General features: G+C 51.8%; 12 protein-coding genes across 12 annotated transcripts; 6 read left to right on the forward strand and 6 right to left on the reverse strand.

Annotated features, from left to right (window-relative positions):
• Positions 1-820: 820 nt before the first annotated feature.
• Positions 821-2,272, forward strand: IAQ61_008327 (uncharacterized protein; the record flags this gene model as incomplete). Its single annotated transcript, XM_066097956.1, has 2 exons — positions 821-1,083; positions 1,225-2,272. The coding sequence occupies 2 exons, from the start codon at positions 821-823 to the stop codon at positions 2,270-2,272; spliced, it is 1,311 nt and encodes a 436-aa protein (XP_065952453.1).
• A 334-nt stretch (positions 2,273-2,606) lies between these two features.
• On the reverse strand, positions 2,607-4,673 carry IAQ61_008328 (uncharacterized protein; the record flags this gene model as incomplete). The annotated part of the gene is made up of 7 exons (XM_003836987.1): positions 2,607-3,229; positions 3,288-3,454; positions 3,506-3,599; positions 3,648-3,976; positions 4,037-4,320; positions 4,375-4,474; positions 4,531-4,673. The coding sequence occupies 7 exons, from the start codon at positions 4,671-4,673 to the stop codon at positions 2,607-2,609; spliced, it is 1,740 nt and encodes a 579-aa protein (XP_003837035.1).
• Positions 4,674-5,425: 752 nt separating this feature from the next.
• On the forward strand, positions 5,426-6,775 carry IAQ61_008329 (uncharacterized protein; the record flags this gene model as incomplete). The annotated part of the gene is made up of 2 exons (XM_003836985.1): positions 5,426-5,556; positions 5,614-6,775. The coding sequence occupies 2 exons, from the start codon at positions 5,426-5,428 to the stop codon at positions 6,773-6,775; spliced, it is 1,293 nt and encodes a 430-aa protein (XP_003837033.1).
• A 214-nt stretch (positions 6,776-6,989) lies between these two features.
• On the reverse strand, positions 6,990-8,564 carry IAQ61_008330 (uncharacterized protein; the record flags this gene model as incomplete). Its single annotated transcript, XM_003836984.1, has 1 exon — positions 6,990-8,564. One exon carries the CDS (start codon positions 8,562-8,564, stop codon positions 6,990-6,992), a length of 1,575 nt encoding a protein of 524 aa, XP_003837032.1.
• A 355-nt stretch (positions 8,565-8,919) lies between these two features.
• IAQ61_008331 (uncharacterized protein) lies at positions 8,920-9,864 on the forward strand (the record flags this gene model as incomplete). Its single annotated transcript, XM_003836983.2, has 1 exon — positions 8,920-9,864. The coding sequence occupies one exon, from the start codon at positions 8,920-8,922 to the stop codon at positions 9,862-9,864; it is 945 nt and encodes a 314-aa protein (XP_003837031.2).
• A 561-nt stretch (positions 9,865-10,425) lies between these two features.
• On the reverse strand, positions 10,426-11,970 carry IAQ61_008332 (uncharacterized protein; the record flags this gene model as incomplete). The annotated part of the gene is made up of 1 exon (XM_003836982.1): positions 10,426-11,970. One exon carries the CDS (start codon positions 11,968-11,970, stop codon positions 10,426-10,428), a length of 1,545 nt encoding a protein of 514 aa, XP_003837030.1.
• A 425-nt stretch (positions 11,971-12,395) lies between these two features.
• IAQ61_008333 (uncharacterized protein) lies at positions 12,396-14,484 on the forward strand (the record flags this gene model as incomplete). Its single annotated transcript, XM_003836981.2, has 2 exons — positions 12,396-14,171; positions 14,239-14,484. The coding sequence occupies 2 exons, from the start codon at positions 12,396-12,398 to the stop codon at positions 14,482-14,484; spliced, it is 2,022 nt and encodes a 673-aa protein (XP_003837029.2).
• A 149-nt stretch (positions 14,485-14,633) lies between these two features.
• On the reverse strand, positions 14,634-16,240 carry IAQ61_008334 (uncharacterized protein; the record flags this gene model as incomplete). Its single annotated transcript, XM_066097957.1, has 3 exons — positions 14,634-15,674; positions 15,729-16,100; positions 16,154-16,240. The coding sequence occupies 3 exons, from the start codon at positions 16,238-16,240 to the stop codon at positions 14,634-14,636; spliced, it is 1,500 nt and encodes a 499-aa protein (XP_065952454.1).
• Positions 16,241-16,607: 367 nt separating this feature from the next.
• IAQ61_008335 (uncharacterized protein) lies at positions 16,608-17,972 on the reverse strand (the record flags this gene model as incomplete). Its single annotated transcript, XM_066097958.1, has 6 exons — positions 17,769-17,972; positions 17,637-17,719; positions 17,407-17,587; positions 16,888-17,356; positions 16,696-16,836; positions 16,608-16,648 (listed from the first exon to the last, which is right to left on the reverse strand). Exons 1-6 carry the CDS (start codon positions 17,952-17,954, stop codon positions 16,608-16,610), a joined length of 1,101 nt encoding a protein of 366 aa, XP_065952455.1. The 5' UTR covers positions 17,955-17,972.
• A 427-nt stretch (positions 17,973-18,399) lies between these two features.
• IAQ61_008336 (uncharacterized protein) lies at positions 18,400-20,061 on the forward strand (the record flags this gene model as incomplete). The annotated part of the gene is made up of 2 exons (XM_066097959.1): positions 18,400-18,546; positions 18,712-20,061. 2 exons carry the CDS (start codon positions 18,400-18,402, stop codon positions 20,059-20,061), a joined length of 1,497 nt encoding a protein of 498 aa, XP_065952456.1.
• Positions 20,062-20,906: 845 nt separating this feature from the next.
• Positions 20,907-21,182, reverse strand: IAQ61_008337 (uncharacterized protein; the record flags this gene model as incomplete). The annotated part of the gene is made up of 1 exon (XM_066097960.1): positions 20,907-21,182. One exon carries the CDS (start codon positions 21,180-21,182, stop codon positions 20,907-20,909), a length of 276 nt encoding a protein of 91 aa, XP_065952457.1.
• Positions 21,183-22,162: 980 nt separating this feature from the next.
• Positions 22,163-24,865, forward strand: IAQ61_008338 (uncharacterized protein; the record flags this gene model as incomplete). Its single annotated transcript, XM_003836978.2, has 1 exon — positions 22,163-24,865. One exon carries the CDS (start codon positions 22,163-22,165, stop codon positions 24,863-24,865), a length of 2,703 nt encoding a protein of 900 aa, XP_003837026.2.
• Positions 24,866-25,312: the final 447 nt, after the last annotated feature.

The raw sequence follows: 25,312 nt of genomic DNA on the forward strand, positions 1-25,312 counted from the left end.
TAGGTGGTATCGTACGCTGTACTAAATATGTACTGAATGTGTTTTTGTTTGATTCATCAAATGCTTACCGGATGAGATATATACGCTGAGATGGTCTCCACTCGGGATTTTTATTTGTCTCTTGATGTCTTTCCATGTCCCTCCACGTCCCTCCACGTCCCTCCACCGCCTTCGTCAGCAAAAGAACAAACCGCATGTAAGGGCAGGAAGTTCCCAACACCACCAACAAGACTACTCTACCAGTTTCTTCTCTCTGCACCCATGTCATGATAAACACCCGAAACATGAGATGATCACGACACCACCGCTCAGCGGGCACCTTTAGTTTAGTCGTGAAATGAGGCCTACCGACAGCGTAACTCTGAACCAGTTTTTTCTCTTTGGAAACTACCGGTACCGGTATAGGCCATCCAATGATTTACAACAGGGCATTGATCAACCTAGTCAGACAAGACGTCCAGTTGCCATGACTCGCGCGACAGCTTGCCACGAGACTGCCAGGCGGGATCCGCACCAGCCGAGGCCCAGGCGCGGCGCGACATTTACCGTAAGTTACAACCCTTTAGTCCCGTCCCCAGTCACTTGGTTCCCGCATTGACGTGTATCATCGTGAACAACAACCCACCGCCATTTGACGACATTTCACGCCCTGGTTTCTTCCCTCTGTTGGCGCACTGCGATTTCTTGTTTTGCACATTCGGTCTCCTTCAGCTGTTCTTGTTTGAGAGTTGCCTGCCTGTCTATACTTTATATACCTCACCCCTCGCAAGCTCTGCTCTCTGCTTTCTGGCAACGCTAGCTTTTGGGGGCGACATTCGACATGGCAGACTCTGTGGGTAGGTCACATGCACCGGGTTTCAAAGTTGGGAGTGATTGTGTAAATGGCATCCTAACTGTCCCAGATCGAGTCTTTAGCCATGCGCTCAACACGGTCAACAAGATACGGACAGGCTCGCAAAAGCCGCCATCTGCAACGCGACTGCGACTCTACGGACTATACAAGCAGGCCATGGGTGCGCTACAGGTCCGCATACAAATAAGCAAGCAAACGCAGCTAATCGCGGGCAGAGGGCAATGTCGATGGTATAATGGAACGGCCATCAGCCACAGATGAGACGGAGCAACGAGCACGGGAAAAGTGGTATGTTGGCAATGCACCCGACCATCTTCCCATGTCAGGAGATGGGATTGTGCAAAACAGGGCCCCTAATCCATCTACTATAGGGATGCTTGGAAAGAGCAAAACGGTCTCTCGCGCACCGAAGCCAAGCGACGATACATTACGACCCTCATCGATACCATGCACAAGTACGCTTCGCCATCGCCCGATAGCAGAGAACTAGTCGCCGAACTCGAGTTCGTATGGGACCAGGTCAAATCTAATGTGCCCTCCTCATCCTCCTCCTCGCCTGTACAAACACACGACCAATTGGGTCTGCACATGTCGCAGGGCTACTCTGAATCGCCCCAAATGGGCCAGAGCAGCCGCGCTGCCATGAACAGACGGCCCAGCAGCATCCACAACCGCGACAACAACAATGGTGTTGACGAGCGGCCCCTACGAGTAAAATCACCAATGTCGCGATCCGAAGAAGAACTCGAAGAAGAAGAGGAAGAAGACGCAGAGGCAGAGGCAGAGGCAGAGGCAGAAGCCGAAATGGACCGCGAGGAATTCGTCGACGCTCCAGACTCGCAATACAACCCCACCTCCGATCAAGACGCAGGCATACAAACCGACTACCAAAACATCCTCCGTCGAAAGCATCAACAACAACCCAAACAACCACCACTACCACCACACCAAAACCCCAGCACCCCCTCCCCCGCCCCCAAAATGAAAAATATCATCCCCCAACCCATCCCCCTGCCCAACCTCACCGGCGCCACCCCCACCCCCGCCCCTCCCCCGGATCCCGCCGCAGACCCAAAATGGCGCAAGAGAATCGAATCTTCTTTGATGAAGATGACGGCGGAAATCGCCGCGCTGCGCGAACAACTCGAAGCGCGACGCCTGTTTGCGCACTCGGCGCACTACCGCCTGTTTCGCTGCTTGTATCGCTGGGCGTGGGCGGCGGTCAAGCATTTGGCGGTTGATGTGCTGGTGTTGGCGTTGGTGCTGGTCTGGGCCAGGAGGAAGGGGGATGGGCGGTTGGAGGGCGCGGTTAGGGGGCTGGTGGGCGATGTGTTGGGGGAGGTTAGGAGGGCGTGGGATGGGGTGAGGGGGAGAGGAGGGACGAAGAGAGCGGGCGGAGCTGGGACTGGGGCTGGGTAGCTGTATGGGGGGGGTACCAGGTGGAGATGATGCTTGTGATTCCTTTTCGTGGGATACGCTGGATTATATATGTGAATATGAATATGAGAATATGAAGAGATGTGTCCCATACGAATCACCTTTTTCTCACCCCCTCCAACCTCGCCCAAAGTTCAAACTTCAATCTGAAAATATATCGTGAATTGGATTAAAGTACGTATACATGGAGCTTTCATATATTCATCATCCGTACAGATTCGACAGGACCAATTTCAAACAATCAGCGCCATCTACCGAGGCGAAGTTACAAGGGTCACACGCCCGAACCAACCCCATTACTCAGCATCCTCGCCTTTCACGCCTTCTCATCCACAATCTTGCCATTCTCGTCCCCCCTCTCCTTCTCAACCGTCGCCTCCACCTTCTCCGTCATCAACTCCTTGACCCCCTTCATACACGCCACGCTCACCGTCGCCAGCGCAACAAACGGCACCACGCTCCAGAAGCCCAGACGATAGGCCCTCGTATAACTCCAATGGCTGGCATCCCAGGCCGCATTCATGATTGCCTCGTTGGCGCCCGGGACACCCTGGCCCCTGGCCTTGCTGACGGAGCTGCGAGCCATGGATTTGAGGAGCGCGGGGATTGAGGACTCTGGGAGGCCGGCGGCGATGGCGGCGCGGCTCACGTCGCCGGGGAGATGGGAGGCGATGCGGGCGTTGACAATGGCGTAGATGACTGCGGTGCCGAAAGCGCCGCCGATGGCGCGGGCGGAGAAGGCGAGACCGGTGGCGGTTGAGAGGAAGGCGTGTGGGGCGGTGAATTGCACGCAGGCTACGAGGAGGGTGAGGGGCCCTGAACATCCGATGCCGGTCAGGGCGGTGAGAACGATTTGTATGGCGTCCCAGGAGGGGCGGATGAAAGCGAAGCAAATGGAGGCGATGAACATGATGATGAATGTTACTACCAAGGGGGTTTCTGGAGGGGGCATGTTAGTTCGTTTGGATCATGAAGGGGGGGCTAGCGGACGACGTACTCAGATCCTTGAATCGCGTGGCCCACCATGTTACTACGAGGGCGGTCAAGATGGAGGCGATCTTGTAGGAGAGTTGGCGGATGGAGATCTTCCATGCGTCGTCCTCGAGGCCAATATTGAGGATGAGCTGGGGTGTTACAGAGTTGATGGCCGAGTAAAAGATCCATCTGTTTCAGAGTCAGATGTGTAAGCTGCAATGTTTGAATCAGAGGACTTACCCTTCAATGGCAAAGGCAAAAGTCGAGAGCATAAAGTTGGGTCCCGTGGAAAAGAAGACATGAGCGACGATGCCATCTGAACGTCCCTTCCATTCTTCAACATGTCAGCAGTGATTCAAATGAAGTGGGGTGGAAGACTCACCGTAGAGGCAAAAGGCGATGAATAAGACAATGCCAATAACCAGGTTTGCGCATACTTGGGGACTGCTCCACTTGTAAGCACCACCAGCCCAGTTGAGCGCCAAAATCATCAAGGTGGCACTGCCAATGAGTAGAATAGAGCCAATGGGATCGCATGCCCAGGCCCACTGCTTGAACGTCATTCGGGGATAATCGCTGCGTTTCTTGGGCCAGTAAAAGCAAAAGAGGCCAATGGATGTCAGGCCATGGAGAGCGACTTGGATCCAGAAGATATATCGCCATCCAGAGGCATTGAGGCTTGTGACCGCACCGGCTGCCAAGGAACCAACACTGGCGATGGGTTAGTAGTGCCGAACTAGCAAAGGGTATAAGGGGATGTTGGTCACTTACGTTCCACCCATCACACCTGCAATTCCAGCAACACCGTTTGCAACTGCTCGGTACTTGAGAGGCAGAATCTCAGAGGGTATCGACTGGACAATGGAGATTGTGGAAAGGGTGACCCCGATCAAGATGCCGCCACCAATCAACATGGACATGGAAGTAGCTTTGGCGCAGACGACGGCACCAACACAGGCGATAAGAGGCGGTATAGTTGCAAAGAGCTTGCGATCAAGCACGTCAGACAGGCGGCCCACAGGGGGTGACAGGACGGATTGCATGAGCAGCGGGCCCTTGTGCATCGTCAGTGTCATGTCAAGGGTTGTAGTTTTTTTGAGTATCCATACCTGAATGACCCAGCCGGCAAGCGCAGGCTCTCCAAGTTCACGAATGATGAAGGCCAAAACAGACCCTGCGGCCACCACTACGAAGACTTGCGACATGACGCTGCAATACGGGTTAGTGGGGACAATTGTCGATACAAGGGGGCCTGGCCATCGTACGCAAACGAACACCAAAAGACGACCATCCACGATCTCCACGAGAGCTGAACATGCTGGTAATCCTCTTTTGCCTCTTGCTCAATCGGGACAATGTGAGCCTTGAGGGTGGCCTCGACAAACGAGGTCTTCTTCTTTGAATCCATGTGGTGGGCGCTCTTTGAGTTCAAAGGGATATGGGGAGGAAGGAGAGAGTGGGGAGCAAAGTAACCAGCTGAAGCAAAGGTGGCATTCACAGGACTTTTATCATGCAGAAGTGTAGTGTACTGTGCTACCCTGAGCTCGGTTGTAGAGTGTTTGGCGGGGTTCTAGGAACGCCCTCTGGCCCCGGCAGTTGAGAGGTTTCCGCGGCCATGGACCTGTCACCACGCGATTCTGTTGTTCAAGTCTGGGGTTAGCGATGCGGGGACCCCATATTGGAGACGGTAGCGATGCTCACTTGGCTCGCATAGGTTGGATTAAGCAACCAGGGCTTGGCGCATGAGTCGCAATTAACCTCGCTTATCCGTACGCGAACCATTCCGATTCCGACGGGTCATGTGGCACAGCAGAGCGATGGCATCAGCCACAGCCTTGCTAGCCTCAGCCTCTCTTGCCGCTTCTGGTCGTCGTCGCCGTTTGCTCAAATGGGCCAGGCGCGACCCTTGCCGCTTGTTCACGGATCCGGACAGGGAAGAGCCGCACGGGGAAATAAATGACCGATCTCCGCCCGCCCCTCTTCTTGGAAGTTTTGTCGTGTTTGCATTCACCTCTCTCTTCTTCACCCACTACCACCACCACCACCACCACCACCACCACCAATAACAACACCACTATCATAGACAGCTCTCCATTTTCTCTACTCCACACACATTCACCGCTTACGCCTTCACTGCAGTGCCTCACCACAGGCGATGCTATGAGCACCACAGTACCGCTCGTAGGCCGCCTGGTCCCGCTTCGGACCAAGGATGAAGTACGCGCCAGTCTGGAAACTACGACTGTTTACGTGGTCGAGGTTCCGGCCAAGTTTGCCAATACCGTCAAGGAGTGAGCTACTCACTCGTGCTTGCACTCTATTCGATTCCATGTGCTAACAGGCCCAAGTGTCGTGCAAGCAGCCATCCCGGAGTTCAAGACGTCGGAGATTTCTCATCTGAGACGCGTGGTGCAGTTCAAGTATCTGCCGCTGCACTTGCAAAAGCAATTCTATCCTGCCGCGAGGCTTCCGAGAGGTGATGACGATGATCCTGCCTTGACATCATCATCTACATCCCCCTCGTCGCTGCCTTGTCCCAACTCCATTCCTCCGTCTTCATCTGGCGGGGAGGCTGCTGAGACAACTTTTGCTAAGGATGTGAAAATAGTGCGCTACTTTTTGCTGTGCCAGACGCGATATATCCAGCATGAGACCCTCGTCAAACTTGTTCGAACCTGTCCTCCTTTCAATAACAAGACCGCCCCACCTCGCATCTTCAGCGTGACCGTGCCAGCACTTGCGCCCATTTCTGCAGAGCAGGCTGCCCAGTGGAGTGATGAGTACTGGCCCATTTCATACAAGAATACTAATCCCTATGGGCCGCACCCTAGCCTTGTTCAGCGTAATACGGATGAGATCCAGTCAAATGCCGGCACCTGGCTCGCGCTCGCAAAGCTTGCCGGCAAGCAGATAGCCGAGCTGTCGGTTGGTGAGCCGCTGGGCGTCACAGTGGTTGACCACACCAAGCCTACGCCAGAAATCATTGCCGTCGCAGGCGACTGTCGTTGGAGATCTCCTACTGGCGCCGTCGAGTCACACTCGGGCACAGGCAATGTCATGGCTCACGCTGTCATGCGCGCCATTGCCATGGTGGCCAAGAAGCGTCTTCGCGTCGCTGGCACCGACCCGGCCTACCTTGACCGTTCCCTCTTTTGCGACAGCCCTCTCACACAAGTTGAAAAGACGTATTATGTCAAGGACAATATCGCGTCGAGTGGGTACCTCTGCGTCGACTTGGATATTTACCTGACGAATGAGCCCTGTGTCATGTGTTCCATGGCCATATTACATTCTCGGTTTCGGCGCTGCGTCTTTTCCAAGCGCATGCCGCACACAGGCGGTATGACTTCTGATGGTGCTGGCGACTCTTCACCCTCGGGCACAGGCCTCAAGCACGGCTTGTTCTGGCGACCGAGCGAACTCAACTGGAAGTTTCTGGCATGGGAGTTCCAGGAAGACGCCAAAGAGGCAGAGAACGCGAAGACATTCAAGGATACTTTGCAGGTTTAATACGGGGGCGTGTGGGTGTCGTGGCTACCACTGCATTGGATAACTGGCATTTTCATGGCGTATTGGATTATACCTGGACTCGACGACGCGTCTTGTACCTCAGGGACAGCAGTACAAAAGCTTTGTAAAGGTAACAAAAGCATGGGTTTGATGTGCATGAAATAGAGGCAAGAATTTCAAAGTTCGTATCATAGTCCACATCGTACTCGTGTGATTATGATTGCATTCCTTTGTCATCCAAGTCTGGTCTCTCATCTTCCCGTCTTCTCATACCTCCCATCATGTCCCGCCATGTTGACGTTTTTTTCTTCCTCTCATTTGGTCTAAGCCCAAATCCCTGTGTTCCCTGCAGCAAATACAATCGCTGCTGTTGTTCGAGCCAGTCACTGCCACGTGAAGGTGCTTCTTTGCGCTTGACAAGCGGTGCGAGGCTGAGTGATGGGCTCCGGTCGATTAATGGCCTTGCCAAGCAAATCGCCTCATCATCGCATGTACTCGTTCGAAGCAGTGCTAACGCTTTGTGGTCGGGCTGTGGAACTTCTGGAAACTTGCGCGGAAGACCAGGCCGCAGAAGGTCAGTTGTAAGTTCATCGTCAAGAGGGCCCTTTTTGACCTCGTTATAGTTGCAAGTCTCCGTTGCGCTCAAGGAGCTCGTCAGTCGACCAAGGCACTCTGCTACAAGATTCTCAGTTTGCACTGCTAAAGAGCTGCGAGACTGCTCCAATTTTGAGAACAGCGTCGATTCGTCGCTGTTGTCGTCTCTTCTGTTCTTGCCTGTCAATAGTGAGGACATGAGCGACTGTGAGCCCGAAGCCGACCAAGCTGAAGCTGAGGAAGGGGGTAGCAAAGGCAATGGCTTGTCATTTTCTAAAGCAAGAGCACGCTTCGACTTTCGACTACGCCCGTGGACCGTTGAATTGCCAGTCGTCAAGATGCGTGAAGGTTCTGGCGCATGTGCCCTGTCGTTCCCCAGGTGCTCAGTACCGGCGACCAACGTACCACTCAATACCGTAGACATGTTGTTCTTGGACGCAAGCACTGCCCCCTTGGTATTTCCCAGACAGTATTCGGCCATGGCTTTCAACTCTGGGTCTTCATCCGCACTCCAGGGCTTCGGATGTGCCGGTCGCTCGCGCATTTCAAGACATTTATCCTTTCTGTAGCACACGCCTCGTCCGTGGATATGGTACTCGCAACCTATCCTCTCTCCAAATTTGTAATCCCAATTCTCTCGTAGCCCTCGTAACATGGTCACCAACCTTCTGTCCTCGGCAAACATCCTATCTACAACAAACCTCTTCAGTACATTAGATGCTGTCGGATCCACGAAAATTACGTCAAGAATCTTTTGATCCACACATTGTTTCGGAGACAAGAGCTCCGAAAGTTGGTCGATGATGTAGTCTTGAAAATCGGGTTCACCTAGCGGACCACCGACGATATGCGCATACACCAGGTCGATGCAGTCGCGGAGGAATAAGTTGGATGACGCTAGAGCAGAAGAAGGAGCTGGAAAGCTAATGTATCCGCTAGTCAGGTAATCGAGGAAGAGTTTGAACCCCGCGGGATCAATATTTGTCAGTGGGATGATGGAGGGTTTGGGCTGGCGGGACATGTGCTGCTCGACGATTGCGTGGAGTCGTGATGATCGAGTGACTAGAGAACAAGGCACGTCGATGGTTTCGCTGGGGAGATGTTCGGAAAGCGTTGTTCGGCCATCGAGATAAAATGTCACGATGTCCTCGTTCAAGGGCATGGGTTTTCGGCAATGTTGATGCTGAGACGGCATTGTGCATTTTTGTCATTACAATATGGTGGTGCCCTAGGGGTTGGCTACTGCAAAAACTGTCAACTCTACTAGTAATCAATGGGTCTGAATGTGAATACTAGGCGATATTTTGACTAAGGTAATGTGAATTGCAAGGGTGACTGGTGTCACAGTCTGGACCAAAGGGTCATACCAACATATGTTGGACACGGCCATGTCACAGATCGCCACCTATACTCCGACTCAATAGACAGCCAACAGAATTTTACATTCATGACTTTCATTATTCAATATCAACATGAGCCTCCTCAAATTGCTCGCTCCTTGATGACATGCGCTAGATATCTCAAGCACAACTTGGCAAACACTATCTTAAATGAATTGTGCAAAATCAATTATGGCGATATTTGGCTTCAAAAACCGGAAGCGAAATGACCCTCGACGCCAGCGATCACTTGTACCTGTGACTAATCCCTCAGGGCCATCACCATCGCATAATCTCTCCCTATACCATTCTGCAGATGGAAATTGCCACCGCGGCGACAGTTTTAAAAATTCCTACGAATGGAACGATCTGCGTCAGAGTCCTGTACAAGTGACGCAAGGTCCACGCTTAGAGACAGCATCACCATCTAGACAGAAACACCTTCCAAACACCACAATCTCGCCTGTTGACAGACGACCACATGGACCAAACTTAAGGAGCAGGGATGGTACAGCGTCGAAAAGAGGGTTCCAGGGACTGAACACAGGGCTGGTGCTACCACAGCAGGTTCGTGGACGCACTAGGAAAAGAACGCCCGTTGGGGTTGGGAGAAGGAAGAGCGTGATACAGCGTACGCGAGCAGATCTTTATCACGCTGATCTTCTGGATGATGCACACCCAGAAAGACAAGATCCGCAGTCAGATACAAGCCTAAACCTACGCCACTTCCACCTTCCTTTCCGTCCTCACGACACAAAGTCAGCCCCTTCTTGGACCTTCGATGCATCACAGGCCTCTGGACCAACTGCGCACAGCACATCGTACACATACCAAGCGCGCAATGTCGAAAGTCGCGGATTTGCAAAAACTCCACAAAACGTGTCTGCTTTCTACCCTGCAGAATTGAGGACGAAGAAAGCGCCAGGCAACACTTTGCAGGCGACGCCGAGGGTTGGTCGAAGGAGAAGTGTCATGGAGCATATCATGGCAGATCCCTACCACGCTATCATGTTTGAGGATGGGGGTTTTGATGATCAGATTGGGGGGAGCGGCTCAGAGGAGATGGAAGGAATAGCTAGTAGTCATGAAAGGTTGGCATTAGGAGCGAGAAGCTGAGGATTGGATTACGTCGGGATTTGATTGTCCTATGGGTAGCGGAGGGGGTGGTGTGACAGCAGTAGCAGTATATCAGGAGCAACAAGAATAGCAATGAGTAAGCCAACAGCGACTAACCTGGCAATGGTTCTACCCTCTCCTCAACGCCCTCATCTCCGCTTATAAGCTCCCTGATCTTGGCTTTTCCGTCCTCGTGCTTCAGCAACTGGTCATGCTTGTGGCCGACGTGGGCTGTCCTGATACCGCGACGATTAACCACATTTTGCTTGCGCGCTGGGATACCCGTCGCACTGGGAGAGTTCGTTTTGGATCGGTGTGTGGTGTGTGGGATGGCGGGCGTGTCTGGGCATTCAGGGCGAGTGTGAGATTGGCGTGGAATTTTGTGATGTGAGTATGGATTGGGGGTATATATGGGAGATTGATCGTCCACCTAGGAAAAAATACAGTCAGGTGCCATCACAATCTGATCGACTGGACTGACTGAATCCCTCTTTCTTTCCTCCAAAACCTGCTTCGATATTAAACTAACGAACATGTCCCTCTCGCCAAACCCGCACCCCATCACCACCGGAACCTCGCGATTCCACCCTCCCAGTTCGACCACAATTCACAGCCTCCACCATCCCCATCATCCACAAACATGAGCGTCTGAATCGAGCTCGAACCCCCCTTTTTAACCCCATATTTGCCCCGGTCTATACTCCGTTTAAACTCCCTCAGCACCTTACCGGTGTAAATATTAGACACGCGAATGGCTACATCGGTCTGGGCGTCCTGCGCCGCGGCTACAAGACCTAATGGCACATTCACTGCAATGTCAAGGTGGGCATCGTCGAGATTGTAGTGCTGGAAAGTGAGGAGAGGCTGGGACCAGTTTGCCGCATTGTTGTAGTCGAGTTTCTGTTTCTTTTTGCTGCGGGCGGGGCCACTTGCATCGAGGGTGGAAAAGTATGTCTTATTGTAATGCGAATCGGGATTATGTGTGTGAGCTTTATCATGTGACGACCTGGGCCGTGCGGAGCGGATATCGTAGAGGTACAAGGAATTTTGGAGGCCAGAGCAGATGAGCCGTGTTGGATCGTCGGCGCGCTTGATCTTGGTGACGGGTTGGGGGTGTGTGAGGATGTGACTTGAGCCGCGTGAGCGGATGTCGTGCAGGAGGACCTTGCCGTCTCGACAGCCCATTGCTACGGTGGAGTGGGAGATCCAGTCTAGGGATAGAATGGGTGAGGAGAGGCCTTTTAGCGGACTTTCGCTGTGCCAAGCGCTGCTCTTGTCTCGGGAAAACATGAGGAGATAGTTTGACGCGGCAACTGCGAGGTGTTCGATGTCTGCTGCGGCGATGCTGTTTGTTATACTGTGGGGTGATTCCCAGGTGTTCGACGTGGGGCGTGCGGCCACGCCCCATATCGTTGTGCAGTCTCTGGGTGTGAATTGAAGGTCTGCAAACTGCTGGTCTGGCCCTGGATCACTGATGAGTAAGACCGCTGGTCCAGGACCGCCATAAGTTGTCACGACCACTTGTCCCGTGGTGGGAAGATGTGTGATTGAGGACACGGCCGAGGGTGTGCGTAGCACTTCTGTCTCGATTGCCAAATCATGGCTATAACCGCTTGGTGGTTGCCGCCATTCGTCTTCCACATGAGACACTGGAGAAGCACGTGTGATTTGTGGTTCAAAGTCATTGTACATGATCCGATTGTCGCCATGCACTGAGATGATGGCCTTGGTACTGGCATCTCTGGCGAAAAGGCCGATGGCTGATCCATGCCTGTCAAGCACCCTGTCTGGGATCGACTTTACACCAGACATGTAGGCAGTGGGATGTAAGCATTGCGTGTATAAAGTCGGTCTGTTGCGCCCACTTTCTCGCTGCATGCACGTTTGTACAAGGTTGCTAGCATTACGAAGGACGACGCGCTCTTTTCGATTCTTATTTATTCTAACAGCGGCTAATTTCTCGATATGCTCAACTCGCTGTCTCTTGCGAATGTTTTCTGCTGAATATTTTAGATCCAGGTCCCGTGATGCTGCGGCGCCTTGAATCTTGAAGTATTTCTTCTTTTCCGTATCGTAGTAGAAACCCGGGATGGCTTGGCCGTTCATCGTGGGGCGCTGGGATGCGAGTTAAGAAGAGCAGTAAGCAGTGAGAGGCGAGATATGTTCATGGGAAACAGTTTAGTCAAGGAGGAGAGGAGTAGGCTATGGTTAGTAGTCGGGAGCATGTCTACTAGTCAGTGAATGTCCTAATACAATTTCCAAGGCTGCAAAGGGACACGAGTCATGCACGTGGTGCTTAGTCATCGCCAACGACCGGCTGCTTAGCGTGCTCTAGACCCTGGACAGCCGGCCCTCGGCATGACGCATTCCCTGTATCGCAAGCACATCACTGTGACAGAGCGGGCGCGAGGATGGATTTGCCTCTTTTCTACTTGCACTTGAACTTTCTCAATCATCATCATAACGACTACTATCATCTTGTGTCTTCTATTGTGTCGTAACATCCACTTCTTCTCTTTCCTCCCTCTTTCATGCTTTGTGTCACACACCTGTTGCGAACGTCCACACATCAACATCGACACACTGCGGTACGCAACTTCGCAGGCACACGCCTAAATCAAATCATGGCCCACATCGCCAAACAACAACAGCAACAGCAGAGCAATGGCTCCTCTCATGGCCGCTGCACCCTCCGCGATCTGCCCAAATCTAACGTCTTCACCTCCCATCTGCCCGCCGACGCCGCCTTCGCCACACCTCTCGACTCTCACAAAGCGCCCCGCGAAAGCCTCGGACCGCGCATGGTCAGGGAAGCCCTTTTCACCTATGTTCGCCCCGATCCCCAGCCCGAAAACGAGCTCCTCGCCGTGAGCCCAAGGGCCCTGGAAGACCTCGGTATTCAGGATTCGGAAGCCGAGACAGAAGAATTCAAGGACGTGGTCGCGGGGAAGAAGATTTTGACCTGGGACGAATCCAAGCCAGACGAGGGAATCTACCCCTGGGCTCAATGCTATGGTGGCTATCAGTTTGGACAATGGGCTGGCCAACTGGGGGATGGACGCGCCATTTCCCTGTTTGAATGCACGAATCCAAGTTCAGGCATTCGATATGAGATACAACTCAAGGGCGCAGGAAGGACGCCCTATTCACGCTTTGCCGACGGTCGCGCCGTTCTCCGATCTTCGATTCGCGAATTTGTCGTTAGCGAATACCTCAATGCAATCGATATACCCACTACCCGCGCCCTCGCCCTCACGTTGAACAACGGCGCCAAGATACGGCGCGAGCGCTTAGAACCCGGTGCCATTGTGACCCGCTTTGCCCAATCATGGATTCGTTTTGGAACCTTCGACCTCTTGCGCGTTCGCGCTGATCGCAATAATTTGCGCAAGCTCGCCGATTACACTGCAGAACATGTCTACGGGGGCTGGGAAAGCCTGCCCTCTGCTCTGCCCAGCGACGGCGACGTCACATCCACACACGGCCAAATCACAACGGGTATCCCTAAAGAGGTGAGTGAAGGGGAGGGACTGTCAGAACGAAACTGCTACAGTCGTCTCTACCGTGCCATTGCCCGTGCCAATGCCCTTACCGTTGCCAAATGGCAAGCCTATGGCTTCATGAATGGTGTTCTCAATACAGACAACACGTCCATTCTCGGTCTTAGCATCGACTTTGGTCCCTTTGCATTTCTCGACACTTTTGACCCAAGTTACACGCCAAACCACGATGACCATCAACTGCGGTACAGTTATCGCAATCAACCCAGCATCATCTGGTGGAATCTTGTCCGTCTGGCCGAAGCTCTGGGAGAGCTCATGGGCGCAGGGGCGGGCGTAGACGAGGAAATCTTCGTTGAAAAGGGCGTCACAGAAGAGCAAGCCCCTGAATTGATCAAGCGTGCAGAAACCATCATCGACGGCGCTGGCGACGAATTCAAAGCTGTCTTCCTAGCAGAATACAAACGGCTCATGACCTCACGTCTCGGCCTGACTTCTCAGCAAGAGTCGGACTTCCAGGATTTGGTAAGCGAGCTGCTAGATTGCCTCGAGGCGTTTGGCCTAGACTTTCATCATGCATTTCGACGTCTATCTGGTGTCAAGATTGCGGATTTGACGACAGAGGAGCAACGACGGGAGGCTGCGGGTGTCTTCTTCAAGGCCGACGAGGTGCCAGGGCAAGACGATGAGTCGCGCGTGCGCATTGGCAAATGGCTTGATAAATGGGCTACACGTGTACGGCAGGACTGGGGCGAGGCTGAATGCGATACTGAGCGAATCGTAGCCATGAAGCGTGTTAATCCAAACGTAAGTTCCTTTTCCTAAATTTGGCCTGTACCATCCCTTGAATCTCGAGCTAATAATTGATGAATAGTTCGTCCCTCGATCGTGGATCCTAGACGAAGTCATCGACCGTGTGGAAAAGAAGGGTGAACGCGCCATCCTGCCGCAAATGATGAAACTTGTACTTGACCCCTTCCAGGACACCTGGGATGCGGACGCCGAGGGTGAGAGTGCAAGTGGCAAGGGTGGTGATGTAATGAGTGCAGAAGAAGCGCACCGATTCACGGGCGACGTACCAAAGTACAAGGAGTTGATGCAGTGTAGCTGTTCGTCTTGAATCTTTCCGATTAATTGTATATTTTGGCGAGATAGTAGAAATATATATGCCGCAACCCCCAGTCCATATCATCCTACCACACAAGAACTCATCGTCTTTCTTCTCCTCTTCTTGCTCTTCTTCTTCAAGATTTCATAAATAGAAGAACATCAATCCACCCCGCCAACAAGATACTCACCCACCTCAATCCCCACACTCCTCCCCAATGCCCTCGCATACTCCCAACTAAAATTAACTCTCCACCTTCCGCCCGCCTCCAAAGCATCACCGCTCCCGACCCCACCCGCCCGAACCAACAGCCTCAGACTTCCCAGCGTAGCAACCTGCGTCAACAGATCCGCCACCTGCGGTACACCGCCATCCTGCAGGAGGGCCCTGAAAATCGCAAGCAGCCGATCCAGCGGAAACGGACTGGGCGTGAGCAAATGCCGGCTGATCTTGCGGTGCTTCGTGCCGCTGCGTTTGCCGGTTACAGTGGAAAGCGAGGCGGCGCCGCCACGGCGCCGGTTTTTGCGCTTATCTGTGTGCTTCATGAAGTAGGTTGTGTCTGTGCGGGCGGGGTTGTAGGAAGCCAGGTAGGCGGCGATGAGGAGGTGGGTGGTGTAGTATGGGAGGTGTTGGAGGGGGAGTTTTGTTGGGACTCCGCGCGTTTTACTCGGAGTGCGGGGTGGGGGTTCTGTGGATGTGGTGGCGGGTGCTGTTGCTGTTGCTGTTGCTGTTGCTGTTGCAAGAGTTGTGTTAGAGGGGTTGTCGATGCTGGTGATGATGCGGTCGAGTGCCCAGTCTTCTAGTTGAAACAGATGGCGTCTGTTGACCATCAATCTTGAAAAGTCGCGTGTACCGAATTGGCCGCAAACGATAGGTTCGACAAACGGTCGCCAGAGACGAGTGGCGCAGCGTTTGAAGCTGGTCAGGTCGCGGCCTGTGTGTTTGGATAAGGAGTCGTATGCGGCTTGAAGGAAGCGGGACCAGAGCCATGCGTCGTCTTCGGCGGCGAGGTCGGGGGTGTAATCGGGAAACTGTTCGAGCGATGGTGGAGACTCGAAGATTTTGGGGGGGTGGGCGCCGAGGATTGTGAGGAGTTGAGTGCGGTCGTAAGGAGGGAAGGGGATAGAGGCGATGGTGGTGGAGTGGAGGATTGATGGAGATAGGGCGAGGGTGGTGGTGAGGATCAGGGATAGATTTGGTATCTGCCAGGTAAGTCAGTCGTCGAAGATGTTGTGCATTCTGCCTGAGTTCTTTACCATTTCCCCCAGCCTCGCCAGAGCGGGTATCAAAATACCTACACCTCCTTCCCTCAATTTGTCCACGGCGTCCAGTACCAGCACGAACTTGCCACGTCCATCGAGTAGTTTACCAAGATTGACACACAGCGCGCTCAAATTCTCTGTCCGCGCATAGGGCCGTCTATCGATTCTCTCCTTGCTAGTCTCGTCGAGCGCATCCAAACTCGCTACAACGACGCGCTCCAGGACATGCCGGATGGTGATGCATTCTCGCACGTTGACAATGGTGTGTGCTATTCGCGAGAGCTGAAAGTAGGAGCGTAATAACGTCGATTTTCCAGTTGCAGTTAGGCCGTATATGTTGACAAAGGGTGGTGAAGGTAGATGTGCCTGTGAAGGTATGAGCTGGTGTTTTGTGAGGCAACAACGCAGGGGCAACAGACGGCGTACAGCGCTGCAAGATGCTGAATTTGTTCTTCACGACACTGAAATTCGGCATTAAGCTGTGCAATAATTTCCTCGGGCAGCATCACGTTAAGATGCGTTGCAGTCTGCCTAGATGGCGATGCGTTGGGTCGTGAGGGCTGGGCCAACTGTGTCGCGCTACCTTTGACTTGGCGTAGACGCGAACACACGTGCACTGCCTTTATTTACAATTCACGTTACTTCACAATTCACTTCACACCACAATTCACTTCACACTGCAAGTTATTCCACTAAAGTTATTTTACACTACCATTCATTTCACGCTTCACTCTACAACTACCTCACACTAGTAATAGCACTGTTTTGATTACGACATCGCTACACGCTAATGCCTGATGACAAAATCTCTATGCCTAAGCCTAACAGTTCATTCTTGTTTTTGAAAAAACTCTTTTACCATACTTCACGATACTAGAATATTGCTGTTCCATTGACGTGCGAACTGACACCACCTGCCATGATTAGCCGTATCCTTACTTGGCGCATGCCTCAAACTTACCTGGACAGTTTGCAGGTGCAGAAGAAAAGAAGAAGAACCATCTGTTCTTCTCGCGGCACGTCTTTGCTAGCTTTTCCAGATCCAGCATTTCACCCAGTGGCATACCCCAGAGCGCCAAGATGTATTCGTGCAGGTGATAATCTAGTACTGTCAGTATTCGCACTATCAGTGAAAACGTTGTAGTTCGCTCACCCTCATGCGTAGGCCATGCCTCAAACGCAGGCGCATCGCCAGCAACGGAGGCAAAGTAGCAATCGTGCAGCCAATCGAGAATCTTTTGCTCTTGACTCACACCCGCGTACCGTAAGCCGTCTTCACCATCCTTTCCGCTACCGTGGCGTGTTGCTGCCCTGGTCCGTTCCTCGTCACTCTTGCTGTCATATGCCTCCTTCCAGCCGCTCCGAATGAAGAGCATATCACCAAGTTTGATGTCACCGCCCTGAGCCGCGGGTCGAATGTCGACACCTTGGTCTTTGCCACATTGGTACAGCTCCTCCCATGAGATAGGATAGTAGTCGAATGGATCGTAGTTGATACCCTTCTTATGCGCATAGCCTCTGTAGTCGAGCAAGATACCTCGACCAGCTATACCATGCTCAGCCCAGTGGTGAATCGAGCACTTATGATTGGCGGTTGGGCCTGTTATATCACTACCCTTGGCCTAGACAGAGATGAGTATGCAGTAATTCGGAATTTCGAGGTAACACTTGCGCCATTGTAAAAGGATCCACTTGGAACATGGGCAAAGTGGCGAAAGCCGTCCCACTGTGTGCCACTTTGGGTATTGAGATGATAAATATCATCGTAAGCAATTCCTTCCACTAAAGTCTTGATTTCATGCTGAAAGACCTCGCGTCCAAATGCTGGAGTACCTGGGACATTCAAAGGCAAGCTGGTCGGTTGTCAGGAAGATCTCGACGCACCAATTGCAAGAGACTCACTTGACGGGCACAATTTCGCCACTTCTAATCTCCTTGGCTGCAGCTGCGACACGACTTGGCGTAAGAAGGTTGAGTCGACCAATCTAGACGCTTCATTAGCTACAGTATGCGCCTTGGATAGGCCGGAAATACGTTGTCATCATCTCCCCAGACCCAAGCAGCTTCTGCAGGTGCTCCGGCAATCTGGGGCAACTCCTTGCGGGTTGGAAAGATGGTGCTATTTGGGTCCCATGGTATGGTAGTTGCCGTCTTGTTCATGGTCAAGAAGTCTTTAATTTGGGTCAGGCGCTGCCCTGTAGTGCTCTTTGTGTCCGTCATTACGAGAATATAAATTGCTCTGCACGGTGAAGGCGTCAATCTTGAAAATGCTAAAAGTGCAAATCAAATTGGGATGTAGAATGATGATAACGATGTAGTGTATATATGACGACACTAGCTTCAAGGGAAACCCCGCAAATAGCGGATGCATTAGAACGGCTGCCCCGCTAACCAGACGATGCTTGATTATGTTATGGTGTCGATGGACCGAGGCATTGTAGGTGGTACTGATACCGGTAGTTTGCTCTTGAATATTCTTTGTTGACTCGCGCGGCCACGGTAGTACAAACAATGATACCACTATGTACTCCATCTCAATCTCTGTGCCTCAGGTTCCAAACAATCTAGAATTCTTTAAGCTCTGTGGACGAATATCGTATTGAGGTTCTCGATATATGCCGAGGTAGTTAGGGCATGGTAGCTTTCTGACGACGTCAGTTTCAGTATGACTTGGCTCACATTCAGCACGTCAACCGTTATCCAGGGACATTTAGCTACTTGTAAAAAACGACATAGGTGTTTTCCAATCCGATTGGAGAAGTTCTGTGCATCTTATCAGATTTCAAGTGCCAGCTTAGACTGCAACCATTATGTAAGCACGACGCTAGCACCTCACCCTGGCTCCACTTGACAGCTTGTCAACCAGGTGTACACATGATCTAATGGTATACCTCTTAAATGAAGTCTCTTAAACTACTTCAAATTGTGTTCAACCCCTAAAATAGCCCACAGTATCATTCTTCCGGACACTCTGAAGAAAGGTAACATCACAATTGGCTCAAACGGTACCTACGTCTACATGCGACAGATCACGAGTGTTTCTTTCTTTCTCATTTTTCCATTTCTAGCACCAATATTGATACACAAATTTACGACTCCATCCACAAGCTCAATGTCTCCTCTATCTAATTTGGATGAGGTTGCTTCTTCTTTGCTTTCTTTGAATGGTATGCGACTGCAGTCGTCGAAGTGTCTACAATCATTATGGGCCGGCTACGGTGAAATAGCACGCATCGTAGCAATCTCAGACAACCCGGAATCTACCACATCTGTCAATTCACAAACGCTCATTATGAAGCTAGTCACCCCTCCAGCGAGTAAAGCCGACGACGAAGGGCACACGCGAAAGATACTGAGCTATCAAGTAGAGCAGTACTTTTATAGCCAATTGGCACCACAAATGCCAGCATCTATACCGGTCGCCAGGTGTCTTGCAACTATCAACCAACCTCGCCCCAAGGGAGCATCCATTATAGCAATGATTCTAAGCGACCTTCGTCAAGAGTTTCCCATCGCGGGTGAGAAGCGCGATGCGCTGTCTCCCACTCAAGTCTCCTCTGCATTAGCTTGGTTGTCTGGTTTCCACGGATTTTGGTGGTCTCAAGTAGGAAATTTCGATCCTTCCTCGCTCGTCCTTCCTCCCCTTGAACAACTACGGCGGGATGATCAAGATACAAGTCAGCAGACCATCTGGCTAAATGGAGGTTACACATATCTTGCAACACGTCAAAAAGAGTATGCGAATCTGGCCCATGATACCGATAACGAATGGAGCCAGAAGCTCACCCAGACCATTGACGGAGACAATCAGGCGATTGCAAGATTAGTCGCTGCATTTCTTGCACCAAAACAGCATGGCAACTCCTCCATTACCGATTACCAGACTGTGATCCATGGAGACGTCAAGTCTGAGAATCTCTTTACAACAAACTCCGGTGATCAAGTCGCATTCTATGACTTTCAGTATGTTGGGCTTGGTCTGGGTGTCTGCGATCTCGCGAAACTCTTTACATGCTCTGTGCCATTGAGCATGCTCGTCGCCGATGAGACTTTACCTCCGCAACTACCAATGCAGCGCGGAGAAAGGGCCCTGCTCATGCGATATCTAAGCAAGCTGAAGGAAGAAAGTGGAAAAGAGTACGACTGGGAAACGTTTGTTCGTCACTGGGAGGTCGCATTGGTTGATTGGCTGCGATTCCAAGCTAGCTGGGGATTCTGGGGTAATACCGAGTGGCTTGAGGCGAGAGGAAGAAGTATTCTTAACGACGAGGGATGGAGGAAATTCGTCCGCGATGGCGTAGCCAGATCTGAGAAGGTTCAAGTGTAGCAATGACGAATATTTGCACGGATAGTGCAGCGTATTATGCCCACATGTCTATTTTCACGTCACACTTTACATGTGTCCCACACCTGCTCTTGAAAACGAAAGGGCATCACCCCTTGCTTGTAATCCAGTAAATATAGCAGCAATACAGTAAATAGGAAGAGGATAGAATTTGGCTAGATAAGATTGTACCAAACTGGGTTGGACCTGTCAAGTTGGGGATAGAGTGATTCTAAAAAACACGAAGGAAGATGTTACACCACATGGGCATATCTCAACCTTGCTGCATACAATAGCATATCGGCCGCACTTGGAGTGCCGATTTCGTATCGGTTGCATACCATGCCATTTTGTCGCTTCTTTCTGCTCAACGTCAGGTGTTTCTACTTCGACTGCAGCAAAACAATCAAGATGATACGTGTAATCTATCCTGAATAGAATATCCATGAGCAGAACAGCCCGAACCCTTACACTCAACAGTGTCCGTTTGTGTAATTACACTATTCATTGTTGATGGCCAGAAGCTGTGCTAAGAGCAGCTAGGTACAGTACTATGCGAGAGTCGCGTCAAGGGCCCCTGTGAAGATCACGAGGATGATAGCATGAGTCGGACGACAACCAGGAGAAGAAGGTAGTAGTTCCGAGTACGGGAGCGCCGACTAAAAATATCTTCACAGTAGAAGGCCTAGCATGCAAAGAGATATTTGGGACCTATATTGTAGTGGTGAAATACGAGCGAGTGTGGATAGGCAGAAAAGGGCCTTTGATCAGGTTACCCTATCTGATAGTTAGTATGTTCCCAGGAGAGGTCGGGTCAAAATCCCGACGCAGGTCGGTAACACGCAATACTAGGTACCATGGTAGTTAACGTTCGATAGCACTCGCCAGTCGGACTTCGACGGAACATTAGTTTCTAAAAGTAGTGCGCTAAGCCGTGGTTGTTTGGAAACTTTGAACTCTGCAATAAGCTTTGGATAGCATGCAACGTACAGTAGACACCAGTAGTTGTCGGGCGACTGGCTGCTCTGCCCCAATGCGGTCAGGCTGCTTTTTGGGACTGGACTCCCACAAAGCGGGGATGGTGATAGGCTTGGCGCCCAGCCACGACGGGAAGCCGACGACATCACCTAGCTTCTCTGCACAAAATCACACACCCTTCTACAGGTTTCATGCTTCGAAATTAACCAAAACGCTCTCCTATACATCTCTCGTAAAACCCCATGCACTCCCTATTCTGACGCTCGAAAGCGGCGGGGTGGATTCATGAAGGTGAAACCGTCATCGCGATCCCTCTCGTGCCATGACGAGCAGTTTCACCCAGAATACGACACCTCATAATCGACATCTCCTGATACCAGATGGCAATCTGTGAATGAGCGGGAGAAATCCCCTCCCAACGTTGACGGCTCGATCCCCGTGCGTGACTAATTCTCCTAGTTTAGGCCCGAAAAGAAAAAGGGGCCGATCCCTGGTCAATTGTCGTCATTTCTACCTAGATCTGTGCACAGGACTTGTACGAACAATGCGAATGATTGCTGTGGGTCATCTTGGCGCAGTTCTGTGGTACGCTAACTCGGAGTATTAACCCATGTCGCCCAACTTGCCGTATCGTGACCTCTCCTAGTTTGTACAGTGATTGATACGCAGTACCTACCTGTACCCTATCACTGTACAGATTGATATGTCGTACTTCTACAATACATCCTCGGATCTCTCATCAGCCCATCATCCTAGACCAACATCACCAACTTGGTCACCAGGAACGGATATATTACCGCATCAAAAGAGTTCGTACAGCATGGAGCAGTCGATCCTGCGCCCCGCAGTACCTAGTCTACCTGCCAACTTTGAACAGTCATGGCAATATTGGAAAGTGGACACCATCCGCGATCTCCATGCCGGTGTTTCTATATTCTCTCCGCACACGGGGCACAGTGGGCAAGCCAGCCGTGCTATACGAAGTGATCATGATTCTCGATATATCCACAAACTTCTCACGGCACCCGCGCCAGGCTAATGGGCTTGGTGGTGGTACAAATATCATGGGTATCACGGTCGCAATTCCACACGCGCATCTTCACATTCGTTCACGTTCCTAGTAATAATGGGGAAGTTCTCTCGTGCCATCGTCGCCCTTATTCTGGGCGCGCAAGTCGCCGTCTCAACACCAGTACATCCCCGCCTCCACCCGAATGCGATTGTACAACGGGCGGTAAACAATACGACGCCGACAGGCGGTATCTTGCCCGGTGCCTACATTGTCGAATTTGCGAATGACAATGAGACGCCAGAGACGTTTTATGCCTCCCTTGCAGCGAGCGGCGTAATAGTTGAACACCGCATGGATCTAAGCTTCCGACTTTTCAAAGGCGTTTCTTTCCAGCTCAAGAGCTCAGGCTTCAATTCAAGTGGCGGGGACTTCTTGCGTCAAATGAAGGCACAACCGCAAGTGGAGAATATTTGGCCAACCCGCATCACAACGCGCCCCACGGTGGGTGTGAACAGCGTTGCGGCACCTGATCAGCAGACGCGCATCAAACGCCAAACTACAGCGAACCGCACATTCTCCCCTCATGTAATGACGCAGGTTGACAGGCTGCACGCAGAGGGCGTGACGGGAAAGGGCTTCCGCGTTGCTGTCATCGATGGCGGCATCGATTATACCCATCCAGCACTTGGCGGCTGTTTCGGCCCAGGCTGTTTGGTTGAAGCTGGATACGACTTTGTCGGCGACAACTACACAGTTGGATTGTCGGAACCACAGCCTGATGACGATCCTCTGGACACCTGCGAAGGACATGGCACCCACGTCTCAGGCACCATTGCCGCTCAGCTCGAGGGCAACGAGTATGGCTTCACTGGTTCTGCCCCAGGAGCAAAGCTAGGTGCATACAGAATGTGGGGCTGCTCAGCGGCGTCTACAAATGACATTGAACTCATGGCATTTGCTCGTGCTGTTGAGGATGGTGCAGATATCATCTCGTACTCCAACGGAGACACCTCAAGCTGGGCGCAGGATGTACGCGCTGTTATCATTTCCCGCATTGTCGACTCTGGTATCCCAGTCGTCGTATCCGAAGGCAACAGTGGCTTTCAGGGTCTCTTTTTCGCTTCCACTCCAGCAACCGGACTCAGCATCACAGGTGTAGGAGCAGTATCCAATTCGCTATTCCCGGCATTGCTTGACCAAGGCTCCTACACGACCAGCGCCAATGCTACCACCAATGGCACGAACGAGTTTAGCTTCTTGATGGGTGTTCCCAAATTCACTGCGCATACGACACTCCAACTATGGTCTGCTGCTGATGTGGACGATGCCTGCAAGCCGTTGCCCGATGATACGCCAGATCTGAGCCAGCGTATTGTGCTTTTGGAGTTTAAAGACGCACGAGCAACGCAATGCTATCCGCAAGACCAGGGCGCTAATATTGCAGCAAAGGGTGGGCGATTCATGGCGTACTATGAGCACAGTAACCTGACAATGCGCGACGAGACATACGTCTACGCTAATGGCATTGAAGGCGTAGTCAGGGTCGTTCCATATATTGCTGAGCGCTGGCTTTCTCTGCTTTCGCAGGGTACTACAGTCTCCGTGACTATTCCAGCCAACGGTACCAAGAAACAACTCGAGGAGCTCGAGAACAACCAGAGTGGCGGATATATCTCAGGCGATCTGAGCAGTTGGGGCCCAACCTGGGAACTCAGCATGACGCCAGAGCTCGTATCCCCCGGAGAAAACATCCTGAGCACGTGGCCTACGGCTATGGGTAGCTATCGCGTTCTGACAGGCACAAGTATGGCAACACCACTGGTCGCGGGCGTCTACGCCCTGCTCGGTGAAGTATACGGCAAGCTGGAACCGGTGCGCCTGCGCAGAATCCTCACACACACCTCTAAGCCACTTGCCTGGCATGACGGTAGGACTGCACATCCCGACATGCTTGCTCCAGTCACGCAACAAGGCGGCGGAATAGTGCAAGCTTGGAAAGCTGCGCGCACCACCCTCGAGATCGATGTTGACAGTCTAATGCTCAATGACACGGCACACTTTGTTGGCACCCACACCTTTAGTATCACGAACACTGGCTCCACAGACGAAATCCTCGAGTTGACCCATCGCAAAGCTGTCACGATGTACACCATGGATGCCCGATTCTCTCCCCTAACCCCAGGCTCGTTTCCCAACGCCATTGCAGAGTCATGGGCCACTGTTTCCTTTTCAGCCGACCGCATTACTGTTCCCGCCGGCCAATCTGCCAACGTGACCGTCGAAATTATACCGCCTGCAGGTCTCAACGCCACTTTGTTACCCGTGTACAGCGGCTACATTGCTTTATCTGACAAGCTTGTTCTGCCATATCTCGGCGTTGCAGGCAACATGCGCGATATCCCCGTTCTCGGGCCTGAGAATGCTTACCTTGCGACAGGCTTCGCACAAGTACCTGCGAATGCCTCTTATACGATCCCACGACCGGATCCCCAGAACCCGCCGGCCGTCGACCGAGGCGACATGATCAATTCGCCAAACATGTATATTAAACCTTGGGTTGGCACGAAACTTTTGCGTGTAGAAGTGCTACAGGGAAACACGATATTGGGAGCATTGGCTGGATTCCCACAAATGTTCCTACCTAGGTCTGATGAGCTGCGCGCATTCTTCAACGGATTGTTGGCTGACGGAAGGGTGCTTGACGAGGGGTCGTACAAAATGAGAGCCATGGCTCTGCGCGTCTTTGGTGACGAAGAGCGTGAAGAAGACTGGGACGTTGTTGAGTCGATTCCGTTTGCTATCAAGTACGCAGCATGATAGCGTTAGAGTGATGATTTGCGCTCAGGGCATTTTCTGAGCGAATCACCTCTATATATAGTATTAAGCATACTTTTATATCATACTATTATACTGTAACCACTGCTAAGTACATACTATAACATAAAAAAAATTGCTCTTATTAGTTGTCAATAGCGTTAAAATTAGTTCATCTATCTTGTAGATATTATTTTATAAGTGGTATTTCCCTAGCTTTTGCCCTTACGGCGTGGCTGCGGCGTGTTGTACAAGCGTTTCGACTTGGGCTCGTAACATTTAGTCGCTTCGTGTACGTATTGGTACAGTCTGCAGCTAGAAAAGGAACGGATTACGGCGACAATGAAGCTATGTGTTTTGATGTCGGCTCTAAGACACTTCATTCTTATCAAGATGGCATTTTGCACTGTCGCAGCAATAGCAAGAATCTACTCTTGTACCCCTGGTAAA

Source organism: Plenodomus lingam (genome assembly GCF_022343315.1).
Source record: "Plenodomus lingam strain CAN1 chromosome Unknown contig_3, whole genome shotgun sequence".
Classification (NCBI taxonomy): Eukaryota; Fungi; Ascomycota; class Dothideomycetes; order Pleosporales; family Leptosphaeriaceae; genus Plenodomus; species Plenodomus lingam.